Here is a 15,620-nt window from a genome sequence, read left to right as displayed (position 1 = left end):
AGCATACGACACCTTCTGTTCAACTCTGACCCTGGCAACCTTAACCTGTCTCTCTCGCACTGGGCATTTCTGACATATCCTAACATGACTTTGTCAGGTAAAAACTCTGCTTCAAAACTCAAAAGAACAGACAGTGTCTTCTCAGTTTCACCACAGGGTCAATTTCAGTTGCTCCACCTCAACACTTAATACAACCCAAGCCATCACTCCTTTCAAAGGCGCCCTGCTCCGGAGAGCAAAGCAAGTCACAGAAACACAGAAAATCATCACTTCGAGCTACCTTCAGCGATTTAACAGTACCCAATTTATTTTGTATTTGTATTTATTATGGATCCCCATTAGCTGCACTCTTCCTGGGGTCCGGCAAAATTAATGCAGTTATACAACTTTAAAAACATTACAATATATTCATTACAGAATTCACAACACTCTGTGTGCCCTCAGGCCCATACTCCACTACCACATATCTACAATGCAAAATCCATGTGTACGTGTGTGTATAGTGCGTATGTTATCATGTGTTTGTATGCATGTGTCTGTGCCTATGTTTGTGTTACTTCTACCCAGCCTGAGACTACATGTGGGTCAGCCAAAAGGCAGGGATCATCCTTTGCATGACCATCGGGGTAAGGCTCGGACTCTGAGATATTCAACACTCTCGCCTGGTAACATTTCTGAGCCATGGTTTGTATTCTTCCTCAACACACAATCTTCCCTCTGCACTCGGCTTTTCTTCCTCGCTGTCCATAACCACATCTATCTGTTCACAACACTCATGCCGCGCCTTCATCCGCTGTTCCGTTCACCACCCCCATGCTGCTCCTTCATCCGCTGTTCCGTTCACCACCCCCATGCTGCTCCTTCATCCGCTGTTCCGTTCACCACCCCCATGCTGCTCCTTCATCCGCTGTTCCGTTCACCACCCCCATGCTGCTCCTTCATCCACTGTATTGTTTGCAGAACATGCACTGATGGCCTTTCTCCAATAGCCAACTTGTGTTTCTTAGCCCAATTTACTAGTCTGGCTATCTCTGACTTCTCCATGTTTGCAAAACATGCTGCACCCTTGACCTTGCAATTACACAAGTCCCTGGCAACATACTGTACTGTTCTTTTCTATCAGTTACTATTGCACTGCACACTTCCCTTTGCTGATAAGTTGAAATGACGTAGGCATCCCAAGAGTGTGCCATTGGATGACTTGTACTATCGAGTATGAATAGTCTTGTCTTCCTTTACAGGCGTACTAAGCTATGTGCATTTTGTAGGGTCTGGGAAAGCATATGCACATGATTCGTTCATTGATGTCTACTCCAGCCAACCTTAATAGCCTACCTCTGAATATACCTATTAAAGACAGTTATCACAGACCATAAAATACATATAATAAATATACAAATTAACTACTGAAAGCATTATTTAAAAAATATTTTGTATTCACACTCATTCAATACATTTTATTTTTTACTTGAAACAACAAAGTTAAGCCCTATGCATGAGAACAGGCCCAGGGGTCTCATAGGCTGCGTTTAGACAGGCAGCCCAATTCTGATCTTTCTTCCACTAATGGGTTTTTTATCAATCACATCAGATATTTTTCAGAGCTGATCTGATTGGTCAAAAGAACAATTAGTCCAAAAAAATATCAGAATTGCCCATCTAAAAGCAGCCATAGGGACCATTATTAAAACTGAAACATTATTGGGTATGACTGGCAGAAAACCCCTTCCACTGTAGAATGCACTACACATAGACTAGTCTAGTATCTGACAGTATGAAAATGTTAGAGCCTTATCTTAGAAAACCCCTGAACATCTTGAACTTTGAGCTCCACCTTTGTGATGTGATGCTGCTGATAATCACTGTTCATAAAACAGATGCTGCCCTCATGTTTTTGTCCAATTATGTAACATACAAAACTGAAAATATACATTTCACCATACATTTCAGAAAGCACAACTTATTTTGACTGACAAAAACAATGTACGTTCCAGAAACATGGCCCTATCTATCTACTTTTATTCAGAGTGAAGTGTGAATGGATGCTTGAGAAAGATTACCAACTCCCTCCAGTGGCGAGTACAGATCTGCACCAAACTACACATGGTTTTATTTGAATGGGGATAGATAAAAAGACATTGACTAAATAACCATCCAATCTATTGCATCAGTGTTAATAGCTTGCATTATTTCCAACTCTTGTCCCTAAAAGCATCTCAGGGATACATATTCCCAGACATATCATGTATCTTAGATCCTTAATTTTTAAGACAACAATATTTCAGAAAATATCCAGAATAAGTTCACAACATAGAGGGACAAAGTGTTTCATTACTAACATCTATACAGAAAAAAATACAAAGCAAAAAAAAAAAAAAAAATCCCTTGACTTGAACTTGCTCAGTGTTCTTTCCTGTCATGTGCTTTCAAAAGGTCTGCCCGACTGAAAGCTTTCTCACATTTCAAACATTTGTGGGGCTTCTCTCCAGTGTGAATCATCATGTGCCTTTTCCGTTTCCTAGAGTCATCAAATTTTCTTCCGCAGACAGAACAAGGATATGGCTTCTCCCCCGTATGAGTTCGCATGTGTTGAGTGAGATAACAGTTTTGAGTAAAACCCTTCCCACAGACTTTACACTTGAATGGCCGCTCCCCAGTATGGTATCTCATGTGTACCTTCACTTCAGATTTTGATTTGAAACTTTTGCCGCACTCCAATTCGGTGCATTTAAAAGGCCTCTCCTGAGTGTGAATCAGATCATGCCTGGTCAATGAGGACATGTTCAGAAACAGCTTACCGCAGTATGTGCACGGGAAACGCACCCCAGCATGATGTCTCGCCACATGGACTTGTAACGTCCTTTGTAATGCGTAAGATTTGTCACACTGGGAGCAGGAAAAGTGTTTATCTTCAGGTTTTCTGTGAACACACAGCATGTGCATTTTCAGTTTTGCATTGCTGATAAATCCCTTTCCACACTCCCAGCAAAGGCATCGTTTCTCTCCTGTATGTATTCTCTCGTGTTCAACAAGAACCGCTGATAAGTTGAACTTCCGTGGACAGTGGGAGCACTGGTATGGGAGATCTCCGGTGTGAGTCCTCTCGTGTCTGATGAGAGCTGCTAAATCAGTGTAGCTTTTATCACAGGAGGTGCAGAGGAATGGCCCGCTGAATTTATGGGCATCCAGATAGTGTTTCTTAAGGGGCTTGACCCCATTGAAGCTGTTTTCACACATTGTGCATTTCAAAGGCTTGTGCGAAAGCTTGTGCCTGTCTAGCTTTACTGGGTCTGCAAACATCCTGCTGCACTCAGTGCAGTGGAGGGGGCTGTGGGTGAGTGCATGTACCTGGGCCTGGGCCTCTTCAGGATCAGCTCGCAGCACCTTGCACACAGTCTTTACAATGTGCTTCCTCATATCATAGATGTTCTTGAACGTCTGTCCACAATGAGGACATTTGTGAGGGCGCAGATCTGAGTGGGATCTCATGTGAACTTTCATGCTGTAAGATTTTGGCAAATGTTTTTTGCAAATGCAGCACACTTTTGACTGTTTGTGTTTTTCGGTCTTGCTAGGTTCTCCAGATGGGTCGTAAGATGGGTCCTGGGGAGTACTGGTGCAGGATGAGTCACTGTCCTCAGGTGTTGCCACAAGAGGAACACCACTGGACGGCTCCGTGTCTCCTCCCTCAGGTTTCTGGACTGTGTCCTTCTCATCACTAGCTGGAGATCTGCTACGCCTTTTCTTGGAGTCTTTTTCACATTTTAGTCTCGGTTTCTCCAAGCTTTGCGGGTCCTTGTAACTCTTATCACACATATTCGACCTGCCTTTGAGCTGCTTGGATGTTTCACCTTTAGGTTCTGACACAACTACTTTACACACATTTTGCCGATGTCTCCTCAGATCAAAATGGTACAGGAAGCGTTTCTTACACTGGAGACACTGAAATGGGCGCTCACCTGTGTGGATTTTCTGGTGCCGCTTCATGTCTGCACCTCGACTGAAAGTCTTCCCACAAATTGGGCATTTTTTGAACGCATTTTCTTCTGAAAGTTCTGTTTTGGTTTGTTGCCGTTCTCGTGCTAGCAATGTCTTCATCTTACGCCCCCTGTTTTGTCTAACTGGTCTAGATGGCAATATCAGGTTAGTAGTGTCAATCCTTTGTAGCTCCACTGAAGGCTTGTGAAGCATTGAGGATATGATCTTATCAGATACGTCTATGCTTTTCATTTGCTCTCCATGACTTCCACTGTCTTTATGAGTCTTTATTTTGGGATTTCTGATGCTTAAATCTTCATAAGGCTGTGCCACCCCATCTTCCCCAATAACCATCACTGTTCCGTACCTGGGGTCCACTTCTTCAACAATACCTTCAGTCTCATCTTGTACTTGTCCAATCCCCAGAACATTCTCTTCTTCATTACCATCATGAATCTCCATGTCCTCATGTTCCACAGGGTCAGCAAACTCTATTGATTGTTTGTCGTTTTTCTCACATTCCACCCTCTTCTCTCTTTTTATTACATCCATACTTGTCCCGGGTTCCATCTCTGTGTACTCTGTCAGTGTTGCTGAGTCCACCTCCAACTCTTTGGTGAATGTATCCATGAAGACATTCAAGGATAATGTCTGTGTTTCTGAATCTGTCTGTTCAGTTGCAATCACCACCCTTTCTACTGGAGGGAGACAGAGAGCTGAGAGAATGCAGTCCCCATCGGAAGAAGACAGAGTATCTAGAAAGGGAAGCGAGAAATTAAAGACAATGGTTAAATAGTGAATAAATGTCAGCGTCCCCTACAGAAGATTGGCCAATATCTACATGGGTCCTGTGATAGATGTCTACCATGGTTGTCCAGCTGGCCGAGGTCTCTGTGGTACTGAAGCAGGGTTTTCAGCTGCTGAGGGTGAGACACTGACTCAACACATTCCTCCAGAACAGAGGGGACATCGCTGAGCAGGGACGCAGCCTGACACGGAAGGAAAATAGATACGATTTAGGGGTGATTCAAAATATACTCTGAATGAACCTTTGTGAATAGTGATCCTTCACTGAATTGATGAAGGTACTATTCTAATTTCAGTACCTGTTGAAAGTTTGATACTGGAAGTAGCTTCTCAAGTCTTGAAAGAAACTGACACATGAGTTTCTCTATTGCTGCATCATACTTGGGACCAAATTCCACAGGAAAAACATCCTGAGAATAAGAAATTAGTATAAAATAAATCATATCTGATATAAGAACATTTGGCACCTGCAACTCACATGGACACCTACAGCTGTAATCAGAATAAAAGGAGGCCTTAAAAAAAAAAGTCAACATTGTTTATAAATAAGAAGGATTGCGAGTGTGCACTTCTGGGTCGAAGTATACCTACACAGCTATTCCAAAACCACACTGACCTGGAAGAAGTGTTCCATCTCATTTGGGTCGTTCAGCACGGTTTGAATCAGCCCCAGAAAGTTAGATTCAGATAAATCTCCATCATCAGTCTGCATGACAGAAAACACTTTTGTTATAATGATCATTATCAAATCAGTTGTGTGGGACTGACTGACTGGCTGGCGTAAACCTTTGCTGAGCCTCTGACCTAAAGAGCTCACCTGTGTCCCCCAGAGAGGTGTGAGGGTCTGTATCCTGTCCAGGTGTGGCTGAATGGTCTGGAGGTCAGCGATCGGCTTGGAGCGACACAACTCCAGGACCAGCTGAAATCAGAGCAAACCAGTCAGGAAATAGTTGAGACCATAAACATGACTAATTATGATCATCTCTCATATTTCCCCCCTTAATAATGAGCACTAGCTCCACCCCTCTCTCACCCGTGCTCGAAGACCCAGAATAAGTTGGGCCCTCTGTCTGAGGTTCAGAAGCTCTGGAACCATCTCTGTGACCATGGTAACAAACTCCTCCAGCATCCCATAATCCATCACGTGTCTCTGCTGGACCGTTTGCCAGATGGCTGCTGAGACCAGCCGCAGGGGTGGGACCATGAGGCGCAGAGAGGGGAGAGGAAGAGGGGGACCTGAAACAGAGAATTTGACTTAGGTTGTTCACAAATCAAGCACCCATTATTGCACGACACATCAAACTTTAGCGTGTGGAACTACTATGTGTGTCATTGTCAAGATTCTTGTGTGAGTAATAAGACCTTGTCCATCCAGAAACAACCCCTAGCCCTTCCCTTGGAGTCACGGAGTCTTCCTTTTGATTAGCTTAGGGGAGTTGATCAAAGCGTGGATCTAAAATAATGGGGACAGGTCGTAGGGCTGTTTCTGGAAGGGCCTAGAGAAGCAGTGAAATGACTGCAAACCAGCAAATAAATTAGCTTGTTAGCTAGCAATCTAAAACGTCAAGGAAGTTTAATTATTCTACTACATTATTCAATAAAAGGACGGGCATGAAATCAGAGAGGTTTAGAAATGCTGCACAACTTCAATAATTCCAAATAAAAGACCCGCAAAACATATTATAGACGTTCTGGAACGAGTCCAGTTCCCGCACAAACAGTAGGAAGTTAGCCATACTTAGCTAGCTAGCTAAGTATGGCTAACTATGCCCTATCTAGCTCTAGTATCTTATACATAGCTAGCTATACATATGTTACCTTTCCCCCCAGACATTTGTTTTTGCATGTCTCTCCACTGCAGTCACACTAGACACACGAAAATGCCAATCGTTTTTGCCAATGTGTGCCACCCAATGACTGCATATAAGAAGGCGTCACCAGCGAGGAAGAGGCGAAGCGAGAGGATTTACGCCGCCCAAAATCAGTCCACGAAAAATAAGGCCAGGAAGTGAGGCACTTATGTACGGAGGTCAATTTGGATAACAAAAAATGTAATTGCTAATTTGATACGTCAGGCTTATTTGATTGAATAGACGTTTCGTAATGGTTAGGTTGTTACGAATAAACCGATATAAGGCAACGCACGCGGCATTTCGGAAACTTTGATAACAATGACTTTATATCGGAGTAGTGTATGCTGTTCACACGCGTATCTGCCTTCTCATTGGCTAGAATGGTCCCGCCTGATCTCGCCTCCTCCCACCTGCCGTCCATTTTTGAGGATATGCAATTCCACTGTTGGAGTGGTCACTTGATAATCTTGTCAATATATGAAATAATCTTCGGTGCCACTGTGTGTGCGTACTGCGGGGACCTATTTAAATGTAACACATGAGGTACCGGTAAACGTGTAAACGGGCTTGTTTGACATTGCAGCCGATTGACTGATCTACAAACCATCATAAATAACAACTCGTTATTATTTGTAGATCAGTCAGTCACCATTTACCCACAATGCATCATGGATTTCGAACACCACCATTTATAACTAAAGCACCTCTGTGGGTGCAATCATTCCAAACACTTAAAATACACACCCTATCCCCTCAACCCTCAAATTAAGTGGACACTTCTGATGACGTGTAATGACGTCTGACGAGTATACACTTGCAGGGCGGGGGAGGAAGGATTTTTAAAACATTTTATTTACATTTTATTTATTTATTCTTTCTCTTATTTTAGGAAAATTCACAGGACTTGTTTTATTGGAGAATTCCAGAACATCAGAGGACAGACAAGTCAGAGAACTGCTCCATCAAGATGGAGAGCTGCCATACACTACTGCTGTGGTCACCTAGGGGAGACACGCATGTCACTGTTACAGGGTCGCCTAGGAGACACACGCATGTCACTGTTACAGGGTCGCCTAGGAGACACGCATGTCACTGTTACAGGGTCGCCTAGGAGACACACGCATGTCACTGTCCGGAATGTTTCTCATGATCCTCTATCTTATTGGACAACACACTTTCAACACGCTTAGAACATGTTTCATGTAAAAACAGGAACATTTAGACAAAGCAAGGGAATGTCAGGGAGAGCCGTTAATAAACCAGGACTAAGGTATTACCCTAGGAGAACCAACTGTGGAAGAGGGGGGCACAGGAACACACAACTCACTATGGGACGGGACGCACTTTGCTTCCTACACAATCATGAAATGCTGTTTAATTAAAACAATTTTTAGTGTGTTCATCTTGCCTGCAGACACTTTGTTGATATGACCACTGCAGATCTGCATCATATTACTCAGCTTTGCTTTGTGCTAAAAATCTGTACGGACAGTAGATAGTATACTTATAAAATCACTGATAAAAATATTCCTCTGTTAACAATACGCCTTGGAGGGGGACCACGAACACTGGGGCAGGCTGGGGGGAAGGGTTGGGGTCAGAGGTTAGGGGTCAGGGGTCGGCAGTGTTGCTGCTCAGACCTGGCTTCCTTGTTCTCCGCCTCGGGAGCCTTCTCCATCTGGTTGGTCTTGGCGCCTCCGTTCTCAGAGTGGTTCTCCTCAGCGGCCTCTGCGTTCTCCTTCCCTGCTGCCTTCTTAGTTTTCTTCTCCTCCTTGTCGTTCACAGCCTTCTCTTTCTTTGCTGGTTTCTCCTTCTTGGCCTTGGGTTCAGTCTTGGCTGGGGCTGGTTTCGCTGATAACCGGGCGGATCTCCTCTGGGGCTCCTCCTGTTGGATTCTTGGCGATTCTCTTTCAGATGGAACTATAAAGTGTTTAGTTAGCTAACTGTTGTGAATTGGGTGCATGTGAAGCCAAGTGTCTGCTGCTGCCTGGACCGTCGAAAGGAAATATTTTTAAATGGACAGCCTATGCCCGGAAATTTGTCAGTCGTTCATCCCGTGAGGTTTGTGTTTTCAGCCACCAGTAGCTTGTGGGTGTTTATATGTGCTACAGTCAATAATGATTGCATGTCTACTTAAATTAACTATATAATTATTAATATACGCCTATTGTATGATAGCTAGCAAATAAATTAGCTAACTAACGTTAGCCTGTAGGCCGTCATTTTTTTATAAGGATTTGTTCTTAACTGACTTGCCTAGTTAAATAAAGGTTAAATAAAAAAATGAAGGAAAATGTTTTATTTCTACAATTTCCAAAAGCTAACCAAACAAAAACATAATTACTTTTATGAGACGTGTTTGTGCCGTCATGTGCATTAGTAGCACAATTTCTAACCTTTTTACATTCGTTTTTACTTACATTTGTTTGTTGACATATCCATATTGACGTTGAGGTTTTATGTTTCGGCTGACTTTTCTTAGCGGATGTACAATCATCGCGAATTGAATTATGGGGCGTTTCAGGCCCCGAAGTGAACAAAGTTGTACACCCACAAACTCGATCAAAAAACGAGGGCTGAGGGGCTTACGTTGCAAACTTCCCTTGTTTGGCTAATCGTTTGGACCAACGCCCAAGATGGGGATGGGGATTCCCCCAAGGGCATAAGGCAAGGATATGTGGACGAGGGTGTGTCTTTTATGAGTTTGAAACGCAGCCTTGGTGTTGTCGTAGAAATATTTGCTCAATAATATTTCTCAGATACCGGAACTTGTGAATTCAAATAGACTTTATTACAAAGTAACAAGCTGAGCTGGTCCATGGATCAACTGACTTTCCAGCCTCGGCACACACTCTTTATACAGTTTTCATCCGTATCTCACACACACTCTTTATGTTAATTATTCATCCCCTTGGGTATTTAGCCACCATTATCTTTTTGCCTTGCACTTATTTCTGCTTGGTTTACATTTTCTTATTAGCACAGACCTTAGGGTATAGATTCTATTGGTGGCGTAACCATAGCGATGATACAAAAATAAACAGACACGCACACTCCTAATGTAGGTGCATGTCTAATGGTGCTTTTAGTAATACAACCCTATGCTCCTAATGCACGTCCAATGAACCTCATGGGACTAGGTAATGGCTTTCCTTAACCTAATGACCTATTGATTAACGGCTTCAGAGTGCACGTCTAATGGCCCAGACACATATGGTTTGTATTGATTCTGCTTACTACTCTAGATATAATGTGCACATATGTACTGGAAAATTCCCCCAAAATCCCTCCTCTGGGACTTACTAAGTCCCAAATCTTAAAGTTTGTTCCAGTACAAGTGAGAAGGGAAGCACCTTCTATGTTGCTTTCACCTTATCAACCATTGCTTCACTTTCTCATTCATACTGGGGAGTCAGGACCAAACATCTCCTTTAACATATAGCTAGAAAAAAGTAAAAGATCCATCCTCAAGTCAATTGTCCTTTAACATACAGTGTAAAAGCATGTGCATGCATTTCTTTGCCTTGCCCGAGATCATCTCAGTTATGTAGAATACAAGAAAAATTATTAAAACATTAAAGACAATAAACTAGAACCTTATAAATCCTTATAACATCATTCTCAATATGCCACCTAAACCCATGGCCCTCCCTCACAGACACCACTCTAACAATTGTTTTGTCATAAGTGAAAAACCTGTTAGATGATTAAGGACATGGTGCGTGGACACTTGTAACCGGAACACCCTATGTTACATATGAATATGTCTAGGCGAACAAATATTCAGGTCTAACATCATTTATCCTTTAGCAACTGTTATATTGAGTACATGGTTATATACTTTTAGCATTGATTACATGGTTATATACTTTTAACACTGTGTACAGGATTATATTATTTTATACTATGTGTATCCTTTAAACGCATTCCTTATCCCAACATAAGGGGCAGTCACCCCTTTGACACATAGCATAGAAAATTGGGTCAGCATGATGAAAATGTCCAAGTCTCTGATTATCTAGTTTACACTATTTGCACAACCCTCTTTTGGGGCATGGTTTGTGCACATGAGGAGGTAAATCATCACCACCATAGTCCGGGACTGGGTATAGGTCAGGAAGATCCCTGTCCAGTCCATTTCCCAGCAACCTTTGTTGATCCTGATAGTCATGGCAAGCCCATCCCCCTCCTGGTCTTACTCCATATAGATATTCTGGATTTCCAAAAGGACAGTCCAATGGTCCTCCTTTAGCATTGCATGGTTTTCCATATCTATCCGTATATTGTCCAGGAGCATCAGGCACAGGATTCACTACATAAACATCCGTTCCCACAGCCATTTGTTTTACTGCAGTTTATACCAGGCGAAACTTTATCAATGGTAAGACACAACAAAAAATGATTCCCATGACCACCAGTGCAACACCTATCATGATGGCAATTTTTGTAAACACTCCTCCCCATTTTCCCAAAGTTAAATCTAACCATTCCCAAGCGTGGGTATCAAATCCAGCATTGTCCTTTACTTCTTGCCGTTATGCTTTCAGTTTGGTCATAGCTTCCCTAAATTATCCGTCTGGGGCCGTGTTGTTGGGAATGAAGGTGCAACGTTCTTCTCCGAACGTTATACAAACTCCACCTTTCTCTGCTAAGAACCAATTCAAAGCCTGCCTGTTCTGCCATGTCCTTTTGCTAGTGGCCTGTACTTGTTCTCCCGAAGCTGTCAATGCAGAGTCGGTATAGTTAATTAATCTTTGTTGGTTATAATAAATGTAAATCCATTCTAGGTTTCTGTTTGGTGATATCCAAAGAAATATTGATAAAAATCCTGACTTAACCTCATCTCTTGCTTTGTATTATTTGGGGATTCCTCTAGGTTGTCCTATTGCATCTAAATAGACCTCGGGGACTTATATTCTGTCCTTACTCTGTTTTGTAGTTTGTTGCTTAGCATCACTAGGATTCCATTCAGTGGCAGTTATCTGTTGAATCAACCTAACTCTTGCACAAAGGCCTGTCCATCCTGTTGGTAGTGTTGCCCTTAATCTTTTCCCTCCACACATCCAGAATAAATCTGCCACTACCACAGTCTGTTCTTCATATGGTGCAATTTATGTTAGTGCTAGAGTTTGATTTTGACAACTATCGAGAGTAATTACTTTTCCCACCCAACTTCCAGCTGCTTGATACGTAGCCCTTTTTGGTGTGTCTGCATTCCAATTGGTGTCATTAGTTAAGTGCCATGTGGTCTCACATGTGCCTCTAAACTTCCCCATCTCATGCTGTCGTCCTTACTGCTGTTGTTTTTTCTGCAGCCATTACTGCTGTTGTTTTTTCTGCAGTCTTTACTGCTGTTGTTTTTTCTGCAGCCGTTACTGGTGTTGTTTTTTCTGCAGCCGTTACTGCTGTTGTTTTTTCTGCAGCCATTACTGCTGTTGTTTTTTCTGCAATCGTATCCCTTCTCTGTCTTGTCAGAGACTCTAGGGTGGGGTCAATCTGGATGATAGTCACACTATTCCCTTCAGACCATTTAGTGCTAACTATTTTTATTATATATTCTTCACCTTCCTTTTGGTCCCGCTTTTCCATGGTAATCAGCCAATTAGCTTCTCCTTTGTTTATTCTTAGGTTACATCCTTTTAAGTCCCAGATGGCTTCTCCCCTCGTCTGATGATGGGTCCATCCACAGAGTCATATTTCTGGTAGAGGTCTGGTTCTCCTAATTGAGAGGGACCTCTGAACTTCTGCTTTCGTTATTGTTTGGGATGGAATGGGGATGCTAATCCTATTTTTTTCTAAAGGAGATTTAGTAGAAACTTGTTTTCTTACCCTACTTTGGCATACTTTATGGTTGTAAGTGGGTTTGTTACCATGTTTCCTAGGTTTGCTGCTGTTGCTGTCAAGGCCATTTCACCACTCTTCAGTTGTTTTGGTTTCCCCTGTCTGTCAGGGAGACCATGTGAGGGCAGAAAAGTCGATGGTAGGGAAATCTCCTTCCCATTCTCCTGTCGTTGTTTCTCCGTCCCCTTGGACAGCGCCTCCGTCAGGGGTATCTGCCAGAGTAGGTATGTCATCAGGAGCAACAGGCATGTAACTCATCCCCATCCCTGGACACTCTGGATCTTCAGGCGAGTGTATCTGTTGACTATTGGGGGTTGCGCCTTAGTCCTCTTCTCCTGTTTCCTCCAGGCTCATGCAGGGTGTATTAGCATCCTCTCCTTCCATTCCCTCCGGACTCCTGCTTTGAGTATCAGCATCCTCTCCTTCCGTTCCCTCTGGGCTTAATGGTCGCTCGATCGCCGTCAGAGCTTTGGTGCAGTGGTTTAGATGGTACCACGTGGTGCTTCCTTCCACCTGGATGGCTGTTTGTGTCGCTCAGACCACCTCATAGGGACCCTCTCACCTTGGCTCGTTGCACTTCCTCCGGAACACTCGGATGTAGACCCGATCTCCTGGTATTACCAGGGGGGAACCTCTGATCCTGGTTCAGGTTCTTGCCCTTTTTCCTGAAGATAGATAACTTTATGTATGGCAGTTAGTTGTCTCATATATGCTTTTAACTCCATTTCTAATTGTTCTAATGGGGGACCTTTATAGAGCCGTCTTAGATCTGGCACTGGCATGGGTTGACCCGTAAGCATTTCATGCGGTGTTAGATGCATATTTCTGTTAGTTTGCATGGGGTACCTCATTAGAGCAAGCAGTAGTGCATCCACCCAATTAAGCCTTGCAAGAGCCCAAATTTTATTTAACTTAGCCTCAAGAGTTCCAATTATTCTTTCTACCATTCCTTGTGACTGGGGATGATAAATGCATCTTAGTCTTTGTTTAATCCTTAGCTGCTGTATTACCTGTTTTACTGTCTTTTGAATAAATGCTGATCTATTGTCTGAACTAATTTCTGTTGGTATTCCAAACCTAGGTATTACTTCTCTGTTTAAGAATTGTATTACTGTTCCCGATCCCTGATCTGCTGAGGGTACTGCTTCTACCCATCTGCTGAATCTGTCTATGATAACCAGCATGTATCTCTTGCCATTTACTGGTTTTATCATATCCACATAGTCCATAACTAGGTGTCGGAATGGTCCTTCTGGGACTGGTATGTGGCCTATGGGTGTGGTTATCCCTTTTCATACATTGTTTTGAGCACATATCTCACATTTTGCTAATGCCTCATCCACCATTGTCTGTAGGTATGGTGACCAGTAGCCTTGTCTTTTAATCTTTCTTATCACTCCCCCCCTAGCGCTATGGTCCAAACCATGGGCATCAGCAATAACCAAATTAAGTAATGTAGTAGGTGCCACTATGGTCCCTTCATGAGATCTCCAACATCCCCTATCATCTTTGGTTGCCCCCCTTTGGTGCCACATGGATTTCTCATAAGGTCTGGCTCGTTCCTGCATCCTAATGATATCATCTGGCTGAGGTATGGGTTCAAGGATAACCATTGGGGCTGTTAAAATTGGAATGGTGCATTTAGATGCCTTTTTTGCCGCCTTATCAGCCGCATTGTTTCCTTTAACAACGAAGTAATATCCTTTAGTTCGTTAAATTTGGAGAGACCTACTTGGTGTCTCTATTGCTGAGGCAGGCTCTCGAAACAAATCACACAAACTTTAACTATAAGTAAGAACTTAGCTTACCTCTTTCGTAGGCAGCCACCTATCTGTGCAATTCGTCCAGAAAGACCCGTCTGCAGTCACAGAGACTTCCACCATTTACTGGTCCATTGTAGCCACTCCTGGCAAGCTCGCCATTTATGTCGTGGAAATATTTGCTCAATAATATTTCTCAGATACCGGAACTTGTGAATTCAAATAGACTTTATTACAAAGTAACAAGCTGAGCTGGTCCATGGATCAACTGACTTTCCAGCCTCGGCACACACTCTTTATACAGTTTTCATCCGTATCTCACACACACTCTTTATGTTAATTATTCATCCCCTTGGGTATTTAGCCACCATTATCTTTTTGCCTTGGACTTATTTCTGCTTGGTTTACAATTTCTGTATTGACACAGACCTTAGGGCATAGATTCTGGTGGCGTAACCATAGCAATGATACAAAAATAAACAGACACACAGACACACACACTCCTAATGTAGGTGCATGTCTAATGGTGCTATGCTCCTAATGCACGTCCAATGAACCTCATGGGACTAGGTAATGGCTTCCCTTAGCCTAATGACCTATCAATTAATGGTTTCCCTTAGCCTAATGACCCAGACACATATGGCTTTCCTTAACCTAATGACCTATTGATTAATGGCTTCAGAGGGCACGTCTAATGGCCCAGACACATATGGCTTGTATTGATTCTGCTTACTACTCTAGATGTATAATGTGCACATATCTACTGGAAAATTCCCAATAGGGTCCATCCACATATACAGTGGCAAGAAAAGGTATGTGAACCCTTTGGAATTATCTGGATTTCTGCATAAATTGGTCATCAAATTTGATCTGATCTTCATATAAGTCACAACAATAGACAAACATAGTGTGCTTAAACTAATAACACACAAATTGTATTTTTCTTGTCTATATTGAATACAGAATTTGAATATTCACAGTGTAGGTTGGAAAAAGTATGTGAACCACTAGGCTAATGACTTCTCCAAAAGCTAACCTTGAGTCCAATCAATGAGATGAGATTGGAGATGCTGGTTAGAGCTGCCTTGCCCTATAAAAAACACTCACAAAATTTGAGTTTGCTATTCACAAGAAGATTTGCCTGATGTGAACCATGCATCAAACCAAAGAGATATCAGAGGCCTAAGATTAAGAATTGTTGACTTGCATAAAGCTGGAAAGGGTTACAAAAGTATCTCTAAAAGCCTTGATGTTCATCAGTCCACGGTAGTCCACTCCCAAGGAGAAGAATGGTGTTCATGGGAGGACACCACGGAAGCCACTGCTGTCCAAAAAAAACATTGCTGCACGTCTGAAGTTTGCAAAAGTGTGCCTGGATGTT

General features: G+C 42.7%; 1 protein-coding gene across 3 annotated transcripts; it reads right to left on the bottom strand.

The window, feature by feature from the left end:
- Positions 1–1,413: 1,413 nt before the first annotated feature.
- LOC115201307 (zinc finger protein 888) lies at positions 1,414–14,650 on the bottom strand. 3 transcript variants are annotated; one of them, XM_029764826.1, is made up of 7 exons: positions 14,288–14,650; positions 5,819–6,021; positions 5,603–5,704; positions 5,402–5,491; positions 5,085–5,195; positions 4,844–4,967; positions 1,414–4,733 (listed from the first exon to the last, which is right to left on the bottom strand). In XM_029764826.1, exons 2-7 carry the CDS (start codon positions 5,987–5,989, stop codon positions 2,401–2,403), a joined length of 2,931 nt encoding a protein of 976 aa, XP_029620686.1. In that variant the 5' UTR covers positions 5,990–6,021; positions 14,288–14,650; the 3' UTR covers positions 1,414–2,400. The 3 variants fall into 3 exon arrangements, with proteins under 3 accessions (XP_029620686.1, XP_029620685.1, XP_029620684.1); XM_029764825.1 differs by lacking the exon at positions 14,288–14,650 and adding an exon at positions 9,059–9,320; XM_029764824.1 differs by lacking the exon at positions 14,288–14,650 and adding an exon at positions 6,604–6,844.
- Between the last annotated feature and the right edge of the window lie 970 nt (positions 14,651–15,620).

The sequence above is a fragment of the Salmo trutta genome, chromosome 10 (assembly GCF_901001165.1).
Source record: "Salmo trutta chromosome 10, fSalTru1.1, whole genome shotgun sequence".
NCBI lineage: Eukaryota > Metazoa > Chordata > Actinopteri > Salmoniformes > Salmonidae > Salmo > Salmo trutta.
This window is presented reverse-complemented; position numbering and strand designations above follow the sequence as displayed.

What these genes read in the sequence shown, in the direction of transcription:
- LOC115201307 (XM_029764824.1), bottom strand. Translation starts at nt 6,631, where the DNA reads ATGCAAAAACAAATGTCTGGGGGGAAAG. An exon ending in ACAAATGTCTGGGGGGAAAG is followed by an intron (nt 6,022 to 6,603) that starts GTAACATATGTA and finishes TCTCTGTTTCAG; the next exon opens with GTCCCCCTCTTCCTCTCCCC. An exon ending in TTCTGGGTCTTCGAGCACGG is followed by an intron (nt 5,705 to 5,818) that starts GTGAGAGAGGGG and finishes CTCTGATTTCAG; the next exon opens with CTGGTCCTGGAGTTGTGTCG.